At 39.0% G+C, this 19,267-nt stretch overlaps 1 protein-coding gene across 2 annotated transcripts; it reads right to left on the bottom strand.

Moving 5' to 3' along the window:
- Nucleotides 1-107: 107 nt before the first annotated feature.
- Nucleotides 108-18,592, bottom strand: fyb1b (FYN binding protein 1 b). Of its 2 annotated transcripts, XM_067376598.1 has the most exons (19): nucleotides 18,478-18,592; nucleotides 13,064-13,997; nucleotides 11,887-12,010; nucleotides 11,725-11,774; nucleotides 5,769-5,782; nucleotides 5,637-5,683; nucleotides 5,369-5,468; nucleotides 5,078-5,237; nucleotides 4,845-4,971; nucleotides 4,552-4,571; nucleotides 2,981-3,050; nucleotides 2,776-2,871; nucleotides 2,349-2,389; nucleotides 1,377-1,437; nucleotides 1,156-1,255; nucleotides 899-1,052; nucleotides 771-804; nucleotides 654-682; nucleotides 108-502 (listed from the first exon to the last, which is right to left on the bottom strand). In XM_067376598.1, the coding sequence occupies exons 1-19, from the start codon at nucleotides 18,478-18,480 to the stop codon at nucleotides 480-482; spliced, it is 2,187 nt and encodes a 728-aa protein (XP_067232699.1). In that variant the 5' UTR covers nucleotides 18,481-18,592; the 3' UTR covers nucleotides 108-479. The 2 variants fall into 2 exon arrangements, with proteins under 2 accessions (XP_067232699.1, XP_067232700.1); XM_067376599.1 differs by lacking the exon at nucleotides 2,776-2,871.
- Between the last annotated feature and the right edge of the window lie 675 nt (nucleotides 18,593-19,267).

Genomic DNA, 19,267 nt, shown 5'->3' with positions numbered 1-19,267 from the left:
TGTAATCATTTAATGCAATTAACATGTTGAATTTAAAAGTTAAGCAAATGTATACATTTATTAGCATGTGATGAAAACATTTCAGTCTTTTGCTGTGTAATATTTACAAAAAAAAAAAAAAAAAACGCAAGTAAATGAGCAAATTAAGACCAGTTACAAAATACTGCCTTTCACTCAGCAACATAATTACAGTGATGAATTATTAATGTGTCTTAGAACTCATGACAGGAAAAATAATGTGAAAGTCTGGAGAACTGGCTCTTTTTGGTGGCCAATCTGGACAAGAAGCCATTTATTTTCACTCAGGCAAGGTAACTATGTTATCATGATAGTACTAGGCTGTTTATTTCAACAGATTAAGTGAACTCCAGCTTGCGTCTTTATAATAAATACACTCAACATCAACAATCAAGAAGACAAAAATAGGGCCAGAAATAATGAGCTGCACCAGAAGATGAGATGATGATGGTGTGAGATCTTCAGTCATTGTCATAGATACAGTCTGCAAAGACATGTTTTTTAAAGATGTGAATTAATTTCTCTCTTTTATTAATATTGTCAGAATTCTGATCTTAAATTACATCACATCTGCAGTAGAAGAACTGCATTTTATATGTTCATGTAATGTTCAGGTGCATTTATTCGCTACGTACCATCTCCAATGTCATCATAGACCTCCTCACTATGTGAACAAAATGTAAAGTTTTAGTTTTGCATATTCACACATTGACAACGCTATTACAAAAAAACTTTGAGAAAACATAACTTACTCTGGTTGGATGTTGTTAGCTGAGACATATCCAACTGAAAATAAATTTTACCATGTCATTATTACCATTAGCCTACTTTTCTTGCTGTAGATCAAGTATCATTTTGAGTCACAAATGATATCACTTACATTTGCCCTCCTTGTTCCTACAGATGAATTTGTCCGGGTCAGATTTGTTGATGACGTCCACAGTCTCCCCAGCCTGTACAGCCAGGTCTTTCCCACTGCCCTTCTTACTGGTGGCAATTGTTGCTTGATAAAGTACCTGAATCTCACCCTCGTACTGGTAAAGTAAATACCAAATCGTTTGTTTATAAATTCAATGAAGAAAGCACTGTATGTGAACTCTGCATTTTGTCATTTTGTCAAAGTTATCTCAAATGCACCTTAAACTTCTTTCTGAATTCCTTTTCTTCTTTCTCAAATTTCTTTTGCTTTTTTGGGTCCTCATGCACTTTGGACGCCTTAGATTTCATTGGAGGAAGGCTGCAAAATATCATTATCATCAAGACAGAACAAATTAAATATGCTAACACACATTTTAAGAGTTCAATTCTGTATATTGCATCATATTGTTAAATAACATTAATGGCAAAGCACTATTTACCTGCAAGGTGATGGAGCGGGAGGGAATGAATCAACATCATCGTATATGTCTTGGGAAATATCTGTGATGCAAAGACATTTGAAGACAAAAGACAGAGTTGGTTTCACAGTTACTTTGAAAGCGCTATATAGGGGGTATGCACGTGACGTCACCGTCGACCGTTACGACTGCGGTCACGTCCACTGAGTGGCAAAAGACTGAGCGGCAACTTTTGTTTACAGCGTGAATGTCGCGAAAAACGCACAAAACTCTTCCAAAACGGGAAAGAGCTTTTTGATTGACTGTACAAATAGCTTTGACACAAATCCTGAGGTATTAATTTAAAAACTGCAGAAAGCAACAGAAAAATAAGCAAATGGATCACTGAAATTCGCAGAAACAACTGAACTCCAGCAGAGAAACGTGGATTTGCAGTTATCATTTCGTGTCGAATTGTTGGATTTTGAGGTAAAATCATACCGTATAGATTGTATTGTTATATATTATGTTGACAACTCATCAATTAAATATTTGCCATCTTATATTCTGCATAATTTGGTGTTTTTAAATAAACAACACTGACAAAAACTATACTATAAAACTATGTTTTAGGGCTGGACAATACTACGATATAACATTGATATAAGTGATTACGCGGATTTAGACGTACCGATATGAGTTATATAAAATATTCACAGGCAGATTTGCTTTATGTATTTCCCAACCGTCTAAATCAGGCACATATAAATGTCAGGAAGCACGATTCCTGGCTGCATGTCAATATCCATGGATTAGGTTTATTTGACATGTTATAAGGAATACTTTCATGTCCAACCTTTAGTGTAATTCGTTTTTAGTCACGTTTCGCAGTTTCCTCTATTAAATTCAGTCATGCAGCAGGTTCTTTTGCCACTCAGTCCAGCTGAGGGAGCGCGTTTTCGGCGGGCAAGTGACGTCGTTGCATACCCTCTATAGGACTAAAAAGATTTTTACCTTTATTTCCTTCAGGTGTAAATTGTGGAGGTGGAGGAATGCTGAAAAAGAAGGATATAAATATTTGATCATTTTATCGGCAAAAAACAATTAACAGACTTAGTTTGGAGTTAATAAAGTTTTCTTTAGTTAAAAGCAAAATCAAGGGAAGTCTTGGGAATAGGACACAGCATTAGTGAATCATCCACATCCAGTAACGTTATGGTTAGAAAATATTAGAAAAGCATTAATAGGAGGCTCAGAAGAATTTCCTTGAAGGTGGTATTTGGCATTTTGGCACAGATTGGATTGATTGTGAAAGGAACAGTTAATCAGTTTGCTTTGTTAGAGCAAATGGATGCAACTGCATATGCAGTTTTGATTGGTAAGAATTTAAAATGCAGAAAAGTAACACTGATTGATTCCATCTTACTAATATAAAAATTACTCATTATTGTGCATTTGGCTTTTTCTCCGTTCAACCGAACTTTTGAGCATCTCCAAGAAGTGGCGCTTTTTTAAGAGAGACCTGGGATCTCCAGTGCTATGAGGAATGTAATGTGGGTGAGTCCCAGGAATACATGTACACACATATAAATAAAGTATAGAAACATATATTATATTATATTTTATTATATATTGTTTGCTCTTACCTGATTGGATTAATATTGGAATCGGGTATATCATCATACACATCATCATCTGGTGGTGGAGGTAAAACAACTATAAACAGCAGAGGGCAGACTTGTTTAAGTATCTGTTTAAGCACCTCTCAAACTGAAAGAGATAGTTCACCCAAAAATGAAAATTCTGTCATTAATTATTCACCCTCATGAGTAATTAATGACTTTTGTTCATCTTTGAAACACACACAAAGATCTTTTTGATGAAATCTGACAGCTTTCTGTCCCTCCGTTGACAGCATTGGAACTGACACTTTGACGCTTCAAAAAATTCATGAAGAGATCGTAAAAACTAATCCATATGAATTGAGCAGTTTAGTCCAAATTGAAGAGACATGATCACTTTATATGATGAACAGATTTAATTTAGGCTTTTATTCACACATAAACATTCACATTCAACAGCTCACACTGGTAAACGGAAGCTCAAGCAAGTTCGCTTGACGTGTGAGAACCAGTGAGGTTCAGTCTCGTGTGTTGCAGCACGTTTGAGCTTCTGCAAGAACCAACGAGGTTTGTTCTCGCACGTCAAAGCAAGTATGGTTGATCTTCTGTTTATGTTCACTGATCATTGTTTATATGTGAGTAAAAGCCTAAATTATATCTGTTCATTATATGAAGTGATTGTGTTTCTTCAGAAAATTTGGACTAAACCGCTCAATTCATGCAGATTAGTTTTACAACCTTTTTATGAACTTTTTGAAGCGACGAAGTGTCAGTTGCATAGCTGTCAGTGGATGGACATAAAGCTCTTAGATTTCATTAATAAGATCTTTATTGGTGTTGCAAAGATGAACGAAAGGCTTACGGGTGTGGAATGGCATTAGAGTGAGTAATTAATGACAGATTTTTCATTTTTGGGTGAACTAACCCTTACAGTTACAGTTAAAGGTGCTAAAGAGGATCTTTTCGTCGACTGAGAAACCAAAGACTGTTAGTGAGTTTTTGAAATGAGCGCATGCGTAAGAACAGCCCCCTCCTTCACAGCTCATTTCGAGGGAACGCCTCCCAAAACTCGTGCACGAGTATTGGAACACAAGTGTTTGTTTACCACCGGCATTCGCTGTGTCGTGTTAGTGGATTCATTATGTTGGACTCACTACAGGTAACTCAAAATCTGCAGTTGTTACTCCTGACAAAAACATTGCATGCAGTGCCTGCGGAGTGTGGAAAGTTACTGGAGCGCGCAGCCACGCTCGTCTCTCACAAGGAACCTCATGGCAGTGATTGAAGCCAGAGGGCCAATCTGCGCACGTCTTTCACAAGGAACGTGATGGCAGTGATTGACAAGCCGATGATCGCGTAAACAATTGGCTGATGTTTTTAAGGCCCTACCTCGTGCACAGATGATGTATATTAATATTATTCCTTTCAGTGCACCTAATTAATAGTCTTTTATCAGTTAGTAAAGACAGTTTCAAGTAATATTGCAAAAATGTATAAAACAAAACATCCTCTTTAGCACCTTAATAATTAAAGTAGTAAACTTTGACCTTAAAGTCAGTTAGTCAGAAAAAAAGATTAGTTATATTAACACTTACCCCGCTGCCCATTCATATTCCTGAAATATGAAAGAGAAATATAAATTCTCATAATATAAATGAGAACAGCAGTAGTTGCTGTGCAAGTTCTAATTAAACTTTCTTGACTGTTCCAAGACTGGACTAAATACTGACTAGACTAAATACTGGAGAGATGTTTAATGTTGCATCCAGTAAATGCCCAGGTCCAGATCAAATCTGCCTTTTAACTTTTTTCTATTATTAATTATTAGGGAAAATCTGTGAATGGAGGTTAAAATGAACTTTTGTTTGTAAATATTACAGATTCTTACCCTTGATTATCCATAGATTCCACATCATCGTACACCTCCTCATTTTCCAAGTTAAGAGGTAAAGACAGGCCTTGATTCTTCAAGGCGCTAAAGTCGATCTCAACCATTTCTGTTTTAACATAGCCAACTGAAATATAAAGTAATACGTTTCAGTCAAGTTTTGTAAGAGCGCTCATATGGGGTGATCATTGACCAGTTCACATCATCAAACTTTTTATAGTGTGAACTCTTACATGATCCGTCTTGACTCCGGCCCAGCCATTTGCCCTCTGGGTTGTCAGTGATTCGAATAATATCAACTGACTCGCCCTTCTTTATGCAGAGGTCATGTTTCCCACCCTTGCAGTCAGCTTTAGCTTTTACCTGATGAATAACTTGCAGGGGTGGTGTTATCTGTGGAAAGAACAAACCAGACAAAATATTCTTTAAAATCCTGTCACGATCCAGTAGAGTAAAGCTCAATAACTGGTTTGATAATAATTGGCTTTGATTTGTTTGTTTTTGTTTTTTAAATTCCAGCTTACTTTAAACTTCTTAATTGCATCTTTCTCTTTTTTCTCACGGTCTTTCTGATTTTTAAGTTCTTTTTCTTGTTTCTTTTGAGGTGGACTCTCTGCAGCAGACCTGTGGTATAGCAGACCATAAACCATTTATTAGCCCAAAACACATGTAAACACTACAAAACATGAAATGAATAATTTAATTATTGCCAAAGTAGCCATATGTTTTACTATTTTATTCTGTTCTAGGTGGCTATGGTCACTGTCAGCAATAGAGCATAAAATATCTTACCGACTATCATCAAGATCCTCATATATCTCACCATCACTTCCACTTCCCTAAAAGAAGTAAAACATGAGACACTGCGCCACAAACTTTCAGTGTACCATCCAAGTATTTGTACGCCTTCACTAAGATTCTTACCTCATTTTTCTGGCCTGTAGTGAGAAAATGTGAAAAGATATTGTAAAAGATATATAAATACTTTTATTCAGCAAGGATGCATTAAATTGATCAAACTTAACAGTACAAAACATTTATAATGTTACAAAAGTTTTCTGTTTCAGTTTCAACTGTTAAGAACTTTCTGTTTATCAAAAAAATCCTGAAAAAAAGTATCAGGGTTTTCAGAAAAATATTAAGCAGCATAACTATTTTCAATATTGATAACAATAAGAAATGTATATAGGAATAAATAACACTTGGAAATATAACGAATGCAGCCTTTGTGAGCACAAGAGACTACTTTAAAAAGCATTCATTAAAATATGTGACTGTGTATATACAGTATGAATTGTGTGTGTATGCAGTGCATGTGCAAGTAATTATATATATATATATATCTCACTTGCACATGTGCTGCTGTTGTACACGCACTGTCCGCGCTTGGTCACAAAAATTGGGCTGCACGCAGATGTGGTGTGCAGACATCCGCTGATCCTCTTAGTGATGAAAATTAAGTTACACGGACAGTGTTGCGCACAGACAGCGCGTGTCATGAGCAAGATCCAAATCCACATGAATGGCCCGTTCAGGGAAAAGGCAAGAAAAATTCACTGTTCAGAGAGTCAAAGCTACTCCACAGTCTAGTAAACGTTGGCAACATCTTTTAATTATTCTTTGCTGTGCCGATGAACACTGCGTCATGTGAAAGAAATTTTGTCTTGTTTTCTCCGACTGAAAACGTACATGAGAAACACCATGAGACAGGAGAGACTCTCGGACATTGCAGTACTAAAAAATGAACGGGCCATTCATGTGGATTTGCCAATAATTTCATAGCTCATAACTGATAATAAACGGTTAGTTAGATTAGCTTACTCCTCATTTCAAAACACAATTTGTTTAACACAAAATACTTCTCGATTCACTATGGACCACAAGAGAAATATTAAGAAAATACATTAGATTTGTCTCTCAATGTCTCTTAAGAGAATATGCACCATTAATGCAGCATCAGATGCCAAAAGCTTGGTCAGTTTTTACTTTTAGTTTCTGTAGTAAATAATGGATTGCCGTTTGAAACTTCTTCACTGGCATAACTTGCTTGTGTGATATCCACTGGCTCGCCTTTGTGGTTTAAAGGTGCCGTAGAACGTCTTTTCAAAAGATGTAATATAAGTCTAAGGTGTCCCCTGAATGTGTCTGTGAAGTTTCAGCTCAAAATACCCCATAGTTTTTTTTAAATATTTTTTTTTTAACTGCCTGTTTTGGGGCATCATTAACTATGAACCTATTCAGGCTGCGCGGCCCCTTTAATTCTCTCGCTCCCTGCCCTTCCGAGCTCTCGACTATAAGTGCAGTTATACAGTGCATAAACAAAGTTCACACAGCTAATATAACCCTCAAATGGATCTTTACAAGATGTTCGTCATTCATGCTGCATGCATGCATCGATTCCTGTGAGTATAGTATTTATTTGGATGTTTACATTTGATTCTGAATGAGTTTGAGACTATATGCTCTGTGGCTAACGGGCTAATGCTACACTGTTGGAGAGATTTACAAAGAATGAAGTTGTGTTTATGAACTATACAGACTGCGAGTGTTTAAAAATGAAAATAGCAATGGCTCTTGTCTCAGTGAATACAGTAATAAACGATGGTAACTTTAACCACATTTAAAAATACATTAGCAGCATGCTAACGAAACATTTAGAAATACAATTTACAAATATCACTAAAAATATCATGATATCATGGATCATGTCAGTTATTATTGCTCCATCTGCCATTTTTCGCTATTGTCCTTGCTTGCTTACCTAGTCTGATGATTCAGCTGTGCACAGTTCCAGACGTTAATACTGACTGCCCTTGTGTAATGCCTTGAACATGATCTGGCATATGCAAATATTGGGGGCGTACTGTCATGATCACTAGTGAGAGTGCCCTAGTCAGCCACTAGAGGGCACTCCATTCCGGACTCTTGTTTTCACCCCTTGGACTACATTACCCATACTCTCTCCTGGACTCATTATCCCACTCATTGCACACAGCTGTTTTGTGTTTATTCATTAGTGTCTGTCTATTTATACCTGGTTTGTCTCTGCCCTTGTTATGGTGTCTTCACTAACGTTCCTGGTTTCTCTGTTCTGGTTTTCATTGTGTTTTCTTGTTTTGTGTACGGACTGTTTTCATGGATTTTGACCCTTGCCTGTTTCTGGATTTACGCTTTGGATTACCCCAATAAATACCTGCAATTGGACCTACCCTGTTTGTCTTCGTGTGTGCCGTGACAGAAGACACCATCATTTTAGGATCCAGCAGGATGGGGATTTGGATCACACCTCCAGCCACGGTGAGAGAGCGGATGGCTCTTGTTCGGGCGGTGCTGGCTCTGCGACAGGAGGGAAGTGAGGTAGGATGTTTTGCCCAGTTTTTCTGGACAATGGCAAGAGGGCTGCGCTATAACGATGAGGCACTGAAAGAAATGTTCAATGGATGCCTTGATGACCCTCTTCCTCAGTGGGAGTTACGGGGGCTCCAGATCCTGGATTTCTGGGGCTTTGTCAGCTATCTCTCCCACAGAAGTCAATGGGCAACCCATGCTCAGCCAGAGTCCGCTCCAGCTCATGAATCCGTTCCTGAGGTCACTGAGGAGGTGGGCGCTGAATCTTCGCTTCCCACACGGAGGAGGAGGAAGAGGAGGAGGAAGCCTCCAGTCAGTGAGTCCACTCCAGAGTCCGTTCCAGTCAGTGAGTCCGTTCCAGTCAGTGAGTCCACTCCTGAATCCGCTCCAGTCAGTGAGTCCACTCCAGAGTCCGCTCCAGTCAGTGAGTCCACTCCAGAGTCCGCTCCAGTCAGTGAGTCCACTCCAGAGTCCGCTCCAGTCAGTGAGTCCACTCCAGAGCCCGTTCCAGTCAGTGAGTCCGTTCCAGTCAGTGAGTCCGTTCCAGTCAGTGAGTCCACTCCAGAATCCGCTCCAGTCAGTGAGTCCACTCCAGAGCCCGCTCCAGTCAGTGAGTCCACTCCAGAGCCCGCTCCAGTCAGTGAATCCACTCCAGAGCCCGCTCCAGTCAGTGAATCCACTCCAGAGCCCGCTCCAGTCAGTGAATCCACTCCAGAGTCCGCTCCAGTCAGTGAATCCACTCCAGAGCCCGCTCCAGCCAGTGAGTCCGCTCCAGCCAGTGAGTCCGCTCCAGCCAGTGAGTCCGCTCCAGCCAGTGAGTCCGCTCCAGCCAGTGAGTCCGCTCCAGAGCCCGCTCCAGCCAGTGAGTCCACTTTGGGTGAGCCACCGCCACACCCTCATAAGCGGAGGAGAAGGAGGAAAAGGGCTTCCTCCGTCCTACAAGGCCTGGAGACCACTTTGGTGGTTGTTCGTGGGTTACCGAAGCGCCTTGCCCTGCCGGCGCCACCGAAGCGCCTTGCCCTGCCGGCGCCACCGAAGCGCCTTGCCCTGCCGGCGCCACCGAAGCGCCTTGCCCTGCCGCCTGAGCAGCCCGAGCCTGCTGCCATCACCGAGCTGTCCGCTCTTCCTGATACGACCACGGAGGTCGTCCCCGAGCTGCCCGCTCTCCCTGACACGGCCACAGAGCAACCTTGGTCTGCCCTGCCGCCATCGCCCAGATCTTCTGCCCTGCCGCCGTCATCCAAGCCTTCTGCCCTGCCGCCGCCGCCCAGGCCGCCAGCCCCGCCGCCGCCGCCGCCCAGGTCGCCAGCCCTGCCGCCACCGCCGCCCAGGATATCTGCCCTGCCGCCGTCATCTAGGCTTCCTGCCCTGCTGCCACTGCCCCGGCCGTTGGAACCGCTGGAACCCGCCTGGTCAGTTCCTCCAGCGCCGCCCTGGCAACCAGCCAGGACTCCAGACCCCAGGGAACCCGCCTGGTCAGTTCCTCCAGTGCCGCCCTGGCATTCAGCCAGGACCCCGACCCTCTTAGAGCCCCCGTGGTCTGTTCCACCGGCTCCCCCCTGGCCTTTGGTTGGGGGCTCTGGTCCTGGCCCACCATCCCTCCCCCTGATCCTCCTCCTATCCACCTCCCTCCTGAGTTTTTGTGTTTTTTGTTTTTTTTGTCTGGTGGAGCGTCTGGTAGCCGCTCCTTTGAGGAGGGGTAATGTCATGATCACTAGTGAGAGTGCCCTAGTCAGCCACTAGAGGGCACTCCATTCCGGACTCTTGTTTTCACCCCTTGGACTACATTACCCATACTCTCTCCTGGACTCATTATCCCACTCATTGCACACAGCTGTTTTGTGTTTATTCATTAGTGTCTGTCTATTTATACCTGGTTTGTCTCTGCCCTTGTTATGGTGTCTTCACTAACGTTCCTGGTTTCTCTGTTCTGGTTTTCATTGTGTTTTCTTGTTTTGTGTACGGACTGTTTTCATGGATTTTGACCCTTGCCTGTTTCTGGATTTACGCTTTGGATTACCCCAATAAATACCTGCAATTGGACCTACCTTGTTTGTCTTCGTGTGTGCCGTGACACGTACATATTAATGATCCTGTCTGTTACGTAAAAGTCAGTGTTATGTTGAGATTCGCCTGTTTTCCGGAGGTCTTTTAAACAAATGAGATTTATATAAGAAGGAGGAAACAATGGAGTTTGAAACTCAACATATGTCTTTTCCATGTACTTAACTCTTGTTATTTAACTATGCCGAGGTAAATTCAATATTTGATTCTAGGCCACCTTTAAAATGGAACTATTTTCAATATTGCGACCTGGCATTTTTCTTTATCACCAGTTGCTCACAAAATGATGGGCAATGATTCACATTTTGAGTGCGTCATTTCCTGTGATAATAAAATTAAGTAAATTATTAAATAAATATTAGTAATCAATTAATCAAGTAGGTAAATAAACACATAACAAGCAAATTTAAAGAGGGGTACACTGATACAGTGGTGTAGCCTATCTGAACGCGACGACACGATTATTCTAATAGACAAAAGACTGATTTTGAGTGCAGTGCTCGTAAATGTAATCAAAGTAGCCTATTAGCCCTATTAAATATTCTTTTGCATTTCTCCCATGTGCTTAGGAGTTTGTCATTTCTGTTTTTATGTTTGTCATTTTCTCCGTGCTCATATATTAATATTCATTATTCTGTATAATGAGTGTGTTCTATGTCTGTGCTTCATTGGTTGTTCTCTCCCCTCTTCTCCCCCTCTACACTCCCACTTTTCCAGAGCTTTACACGCCCATTTTTACAAAGTTTTTTGAGCTTTGAGGTGTGAACGACCAGGGTAAAAACAGGGGGGTTTCATGACCCTTTAAATATGACATTCTTGATGATGTATGCAGCTCCGGAGGTCGCTTTTATTTCACTGGAAATTTATTTAATAATAAAGTTTGCCACAGTTCACCGGCAGAAGGGTTATGAAAGCAGGTGAAAAGTCGACGATGCTAACTCTCCACAGTGCCTATATGTACGTTTCACGGATTACATAACCTGAAGTTATTTGTTTTCTATTTGAATTGGTTCATGTAAAATTAGACATTTCGCTTTCTATAGACTAGATATATTTTTCATGTATGTGAGGCAAGTTTACATTTTGTTGTCATTGTAAGTGCACAATAACAATGAATAGCCCACATTTTTCTGTTAATGTTAGAGCGAGTGGCCATGTAAAGTAGCTACTACACGTTTCATGTGATAAGCCATATCTGAGGTCGATGAATGATAGGCGAGGGTTTGGATGTCCTGTCTGATGTACTGTAATTACGACCAGCTATTAATAATGACCTGTCCGTCACAGACTGCGTGACTTTGCCACTTAATGTGGATTTTTTTTATGCGACTAAGTGACTAATAAAATTTTGGTCGACTAAGCCTAGCGGTTTGTCGACTATTAGGGAGCAGCCCTAATATATAACACACACAAACTAGGTATTGGCTCTAAAATGATTCCTATTCAATAATGTAAAGGTAGGTCTTACCAGATGACTCTCTCAAGCTCTCCACGTCGTCATAATTCTCATCTTGAATTCTGTAGATAAAAATAAGGTTGTGAATTATCATCACATTCAGATGTTAGATAAATTGTCATTACCTGAATAATTCAGTCACAGGACAAATAGTAGCATTTCTGTGGTACTCACAAAGGTCCTGGATGTCGTGGGGGCAGGCTGGGAGGGAAGGGTTGAGAGGGCAGTGGTGGAGGTGCTTGACTACTGGGGTGAGAGGCGGGTGGAGGAGGGGGAGCTACATTCTTTGGTCCAGGAACTGCAAGAAATAGTTAACCTTATGTCCAGATTTTATCTTTTAAATGAACAGTTTACCCAAAATATCAGTTCTGTCATGATTTACTCAGCCTGACTTTCTTAGTTTTGCAGAACTCAAACAGTTCACTGACTTACATAGTATGGACAAAATAAGCTGAAACACTTAAAAATGTCTGCTTTGGTGTTCCACAGAAGAAAGTCATACTGGTTTGGAGTGACAGGACAAATGCATTTTCATTTTTATGTGAACTATCCCTTTAAAACATGACTGACAATCTGTCTGACAGCTTTTCAAAAAAAAAAGAAAAAAAGTGAAGAACTAACACAACAACAACCACCCCCACAGAAGGTGAAGGTCAATCTTTTCATCTGGTACTCAAGAGCAAAACTTGTTTATATACAGGATCTCACCATTATCACAAATAAAAAAATGAAAGCTATCTCTAAAACTATGTTCCCATTTTAAATTAGCTTCCCTATTTTTTTTTTTTTACTGACTTCAGCCCTCAAGTGAAAAGAGAAACTCAAATGAGGAAGCTAGCTCAGGGCATGCAGGAAATCTTGAATTTCCAAAATGTTGATATTGGTCTCTAATACAAGATGCACCTGAATGTTCGTTTCACGATGGCAACTCTGATGCCGATTCACATGCTGTGCTGTAATAGTGTACTGAAGAGCAAAAACAAGTATGTTGCACTGTGTCAAAGTGCAGAAATCAGCAGTATCTAACCTTTCGATATAGTCATGTGATGTTCCTCATTTGGACATAAATTACTGACTAAGATATGCATCTACACAGTTTCTCATTTTTATTAGTTTATGGTGTCTGTTTTACTCTGCATACTTGTTAACATTCTCAGAGGAAAGCAGATCAGTCACAAGTAAAACCACGGAAACCACTTTGGCCCAAAGTCTACTCTTCTGTGCTTATGAGTTGTGGCAGCTTTGCATACAAAGTCTTTGTGGCTTTGATATGACTGGTGAAATACTTATTGCCTATTGTTTTGTTACCTCAGAAAGTGTGTGCAGTTTGTGCCAGATGGGCAGTACTCACTGTCTGGTACAACCTCTGATCCCTTCTTGAACTTCTCAAGGTTGACATTGGGCGGCCTGTTGGGTTTGGAAGGGGCACTGCCCAGGGCATAGCTATTGGTTAAAGGTTTCTTCTTGGGGGCTGAAGGGTCATCGTTCACTGTTTGTACAGGAGGTCCAGATGGTTTTTTTGGAAAGCTGGGTTTATGAGGCGCTACGGGCTTTGAGACTGACTCATTAGCACTTGGTACTTTTGCACTCTCTTTGACACCTTCATCTGGTTTGTTGAAGCTATTTTTAATACGGAAACTTAATGGTTTCATTTGAGATACTGGGGAAGGTCTTGCAACAGACTCCATAGTGCTACTTTCCTCCGGCTGCTGGCGTAATAACGCCATAGTGCTTTTCGGTTTGGGTGCTAATGGCATTTTTGGAGGGGTGTGATTCGAACTAGAGCTATTGTCTTCAGCTTTTGGGATGTCTTTGACCCAAGGGGGTGGCTTTGGACTCGTCACCTTTGAATCATTCGCCATAATGCTTGAAGGAGGCTTCTGTAGAGGAACCTTTGGGATTGGGACCTTTGAAGTATCAGAATCGTGGCACAAGTCTGGTGGTTTCGGTTTAACAGGTACTTTAAAGTTGACTTTGTTGTTCTCTTGTGTGTTTTCAAACCTAGTCCCGAAAGCTTTATGCTTCGGAGGATCATGCATGTCTGGAGCGCTTCTAGCTGTGTTGACTGTGTTCTTTAAATAGTTTTGGGGTTTAGGGGCAGTTGAGGTAGTGGTAGCTCCACCAGAGAGGCTAGTTTCGAGAACAGGCTTCTTAGCGGGCACCGCTGGACCTGAAGACAAGGTGGGCTGGACAGGTGGTTTTGGACGAACAACTGGAGTCCCTTCCATAGATGCACCTCCTGCTTGGAAACGAGCCATGATGGCTTTTACGTCTGACTTGTTGTCCTGCAAGCATAGATTGAAAGTCAAAGTTTAAGGAACAGAGACAAACAGAGAGTGTCCACATCCATATTTGTCCTTGTCATTTTATTAAGGTGCAGTGTGTTAATTTTAGCGGCATCTAGCGAATTCTTGCAAACTGCAAATATAGAGAAGCTAAGGTGGCCAACACAGGACAAAGATGTCGTCGTCTGAGACAGAAGAGAGTAGCCAGTCAAGCAAATGCGCTCTGTAGACCAGTTTGTCCATTTAGGGCTACTGTAGAAACATGCCCGTGCAAATTGCCAGCTTAACATATAAGGGGTCCCGCATTGTATGTAGATAGAAATGGTTCATTCTACTGAGTTGGTGTTCAGACATAAACAAGGAAGCCTGCACTGAGTTCACTACGCATGAAAATGGTTCAAATTGTTGAATAGAGTCATAATTTTTGTTTCGTTTTTGCACACAAAAAGTATTCACGTCACTTCATAACATTAAGGTAGAACCACTGTAGTTAATAAGTAGTAGTTAATGATTGTAGTTAATAATTGACAATTTTTTTAGCTACCTTTCTGGACGTCAAAAGGTGAATAACTTTGCTGCCTATGCGAAGATCAGATACCCTCAGATTTCATCAAAAAATATCTTAATTTGTGTTCTGAAGATGAACAAAGGTGGAATGGCATGAAGGTGAGTACTTAATGACAGAATTTTCATTTTTGGGTGAACTAACCCTTAAGCCTTTATCTATGTGTGATTAGTAGGTTACATTACATTTAAATTTATGCATGTTATGACACTTTTATCCAAAGCGACTTGCGTTATAGTAAGAATTTTTTTAGTTCATGCATTTCCTGGGAATTAAAGCCATGACCATGGCATGCTAGCTCTATAATAATTATTGTTTGGAGAGCAAAATGCAACAAAAAAAGTAGTGCAAAGTGTACCACAGTGAGCGTTGAGTGATAGGCAAGGCCCCTTTCCTAGACCAATGTCATGCATATTTCTTGGTTTGACCAAAACAACGTTGTTTGATAAAACTCTTTCAGGGTAAATGAATTATGTACAAACTAAAAAAACAATAAAATATACAATTTAAATTTAAATATATATATATATATATATATATATATATATATATATATATATATATATATATATATATATATATATATATATATATATCAAAGCAGCATAAAATATTAAATCTCACATACTTTTAATGCCTGTCCTACTTTAATGTGTATATCAAGTGTATTTTTTTTTCTTATCTTTTCTTATCTTGTAATCTAAAACAGCTGCTTTTGTTGTGTTGAACTGTCTATAAAAGTGTTCTTTTCAAATACACATCAGATTTATGCTCAATACCTTAAGTGACAATGCAAATTAAAATACCTATAAAAACATCTTTACCTTTGATTTGTGGTCTTCATTATAATTTAACACAGTTGGTTTTTCCATCAGAGCTGTTTGTAGTCAGCTGCACTAAACCTGAAAGTGTCTGAGATCACACAGGAACTGAGAGCATTTTTCATACTAAACTAGCAGGAAGTCGCGACGCTCACTACTACAATACTCAAATACAGAAGAGTAAATAGAAAAGGCTTTTTTTCTAACAGTATATGTCTAATTTGTGATAGATGCACAAAAGTCACTTTGAAATGAACTACTTTAACTTGAGGTAAATATAACCATGACATAAGCTTTGTAAAGCCAGTTTGTCAGTTCCCCGTCATTCAAATCTTGCGCAATTGGATGCAAATGTCTTTCTGGAAAAAATGTCATTTATGTGTTCCTGATGTATCCTTAATGTGTAAATGAGCTGATTTACCCGGATACCTCAAAGCTGTGGACTTCACCTCTTTGTTTTCACAGAAAAAATTATGCTCTAGCATTTTGTGTTAACGTGTCTAGCAATACATTGGTGTGCATGAGAGACTGGGTGACGCGTGTGATGCAGCCTTTGTAACAAGCGCTTGAATCAGGACAGACCTCTCACCAGGAAGAGCTGATAAGCTCTGGACAAGTTTCTAATGTGACTGGCCTGACCCAGAGGTACACACTGTGCTGTTGACTCACCGAGCAAAAAAAGAGAAACTGTGAGACACAGGAACTGACATTGGCCAACCAATTACAATATCAGTACGCTCTTGACAAACAACAGCAACACAGACATTTTTTAAACCACATACAGTACTTTATATGGACATTTTTAGGCCACGTCTTTGTATGTGTCGAAAAATCCTGATACATTTACGGTAAAAAAAGAGAGGTGTTTCTGGTATTTCAAGATGCCTGTATATTTTTCAGTAGAAAACCACTCATAAGATGTAGGCCCATAAAACATAGTCAATACTCAATGAAAAATAATCATGCGTGATATGCCCTGCAGAGATTTCTGGGAATGTCTTTTACTGTTTTTCACTAAATTATACAGAATAGTTTTAACGCAAAGTTTACCATTTATGGTTGCCGTTGGTTTATGGTAAGGTAACTTACACTTAACCAATTATCAGGTTTTTGCATTTTATATTTTTAACATTTTTACAATGACGATGTTGCATTTATTTGAAAGAGACATAGCACACACTAATTTGTTAGGTTTCAAAGTGTAAAACAACAAAATGTTTGCGTGAATGAGCAAGTGGAACAATGGGAAGTTCGTGTTTGGTGAACTCTGGCCAGGTTGACAACTTAGCTAATAATAATTTAACTTTGAAAGCTTCAGGGTTTGTACTTTTATGAGAAAGTGAATTTGTTTGTATATTTTAATATTGAACATTATTATGCTATTTATCATTTATTTTTTAATGTTGTTTTATAATGTTATTTATTTTATAATTGTACTATTCTTTTGCCCATATTCTTTGCAGGGTAGTGTAATTATTATTTATTATTATTATTATTATGGTGTTTCTGATTATTTTGCTGGTAAAATATATAATTTCTGGTTCATTTCTTACCCTGTGCAATTTTGCATGTTAAAATGTGACTTCTAACTTCCTAGTTTTAATCATTAGTTAAACAAGTTGATAGTTGAATGTGATGAACTACACCTCTATTTACTCTTGCACCAAAAAACCTTGACACATTCCACCTGAATTGAACATTTGTTATCTAATGCAGTGAGATCACACAAAGAGCGTGTCTGTGTAATCTTAGACATGGCCTCAGGTATAGTGCAACTAACATCAAACAGCTCTCATGAAAAAAATCAGCTGTGCTAAATGAAGTAAAGACCCAAAGTCGGAAGTAAATGCAATTCGTACATGTCAAAATAAGTGTAAGTGTAGTTTTGTATATAACAGGTTTAAAATTGCACTGTAATAATAATATTGCTTGGGGCAATTTTGAATTGTGATATATTGTTTATTTTGTAATAGTTAAACTGTTTTTCTCTTTATTCAAATAGCAAAATTAATATCATAATCTTGTCACAATGACTACACTCTGAAACAAATAACCTCAAATGGAACATAAGCAGAGACAAAATGTCTTCTTATGTTATTCCAGCTTTAAGTTTTTATGCTTTAAAAAAATGATAGCTACAAAGATATATACAGAATACATTTTTTATTTATTTATGGTCATTGCTATAACAACAGCTGAACTGTTGAAGGCTCCCAACATGCAAAGCAGCTACACAAAAAGTCCACAGTTCCGTTCTTTAGATGGATGATGTGTTTTGAATATTAGACCTTGCGTGCGTTAACACGTGCTTAAAGAACCAATGGAAGGTCTCTGTTTGTATTTCTCAGATGGTTATGCTGAACCTTAGATGACCATGAGAAGGCGATTTGGGAGATCCCACAATGTGACTGTGATGCAATCTGAAACAGGTGTCCTGCCATAGTTTCACACTGATAATGTGGTATTATTAAACTGAAACAGAATAGGTTGCTGTGGCCACAAAGAGCAGAACCAGATATAAATTTAAACCGTTTTGTGACACACTTTGTCTATGGATTAAAAGAGCGGTTAATTGGCGGTAAGGTACATATAGCTACAAAACCAGATGTCAGATGAATTCTCAAGAACTCGAGTTTGTCTTTTTAGACAAAGAGGAACTAAGTTGTGTTGGTGAAGCAAAAACTGGCCAAACATTACACAATTTTTTTTTTTTTTTTTTTTACACAAAAATACATGATAAAATCCCCTAAATTTAATTTCATAGCAATTTAGTTTAGGTTTTTTTTTTGCGTCTTATCTTTTACTGATGCCGAACAAAAAATGAAAATGGAAAGTGCATGCACATACATAACCAATAGAAATATTTAAGGTAAAAAGTAACATAAGTTAATATGTAGACAAACTATATGATACTAACATAATGTGCTAGAAGAAACAATTTATGCACAGAAAAACTCCTGCACCATCACAAGTTCACCTTCTGATTTCATACAATCATTTTCTCTGAACTAATTTCTATAAAAACTGTCATAAAGTTACATGCCGGCCATTACAATATGACAATTAAGGGATGAAACCATGAAAGAACACTCACCATTGTGGTAGAGCCAAAAAAAAAGATCCTCTCCCAGATCTTCGTATGGACTGGTAGCTCACGACCATACAAATGAGCGTGCTTCTGTTTCTGCTTCAGTTTATTTGTGACTGTAAATGCCTGCCCACTCCTGGCTACTTCCCCTATCTGCTGGCAGTCTGCTGCACTGTCATCACAGGAAGCCCTATCACTCTCCTCATCAAATCTATTTGCCTATCCCACACTGGACAATTGCTCTTTCTTTACTCACATGCTTCCCTGCTGTGCATGATTAAATACTATAAGAACTAAGTACACTAAAGCTTATTAGTCTTTGTTGACAGGAGCGATATTTATTTATTATTCTTTTATTATCTTTTTAGTATATGTTAGTGATTTTACAACACCATCACAGGAATACATTACATTTTGAATATATTAAAATAGAAAACTAAAAATATTTCACACAATATTGCTGTTTTACTGTATTTTTAATCAAACAAATGCAGCCTTAGTAAGCGTAAGAAACTTCTTGCCAAAAAAATGTTACCAACCTCAAACTTTTGAATAGTAAACTCATAGACATTTTCTCCAGCTTAGAAAAATATCATTTAATATCAAAAGCTTAAAAAAAAGATAGAAAAAAAGCTATACTAAGCATAGTAGCATGTGCAACCAGGTGCCAGGAAGTTCAATTTTACAGTACACGGCAACAACAGGTAACATGAATGTGTATGAATTTCATCCAAGACCTGTTTATTATAGAGGTAAACTTTTACATCGCATGATATGGGGATGACAAATGTACAAT

The sequence above is a fragment of the Chanodichthys erythropterus genome, chromosome 22 (genome assembly GCF_024489055.1).
Source record: "Chanodichthys erythropterus isolate Z2021 chromosome 22, ASM2448905v1, whole genome shotgun sequence".
Taxonomy (NCBI): Eukaryota; Metazoa; Chordata; class Actinopteri; order Cypriniformes; family Xenocyprididae; genus Chanodichthys; species Chanodichthys erythropterus.
This window is presented reverse-complemented; position numbering and strand designations above follow the sequence as displayed.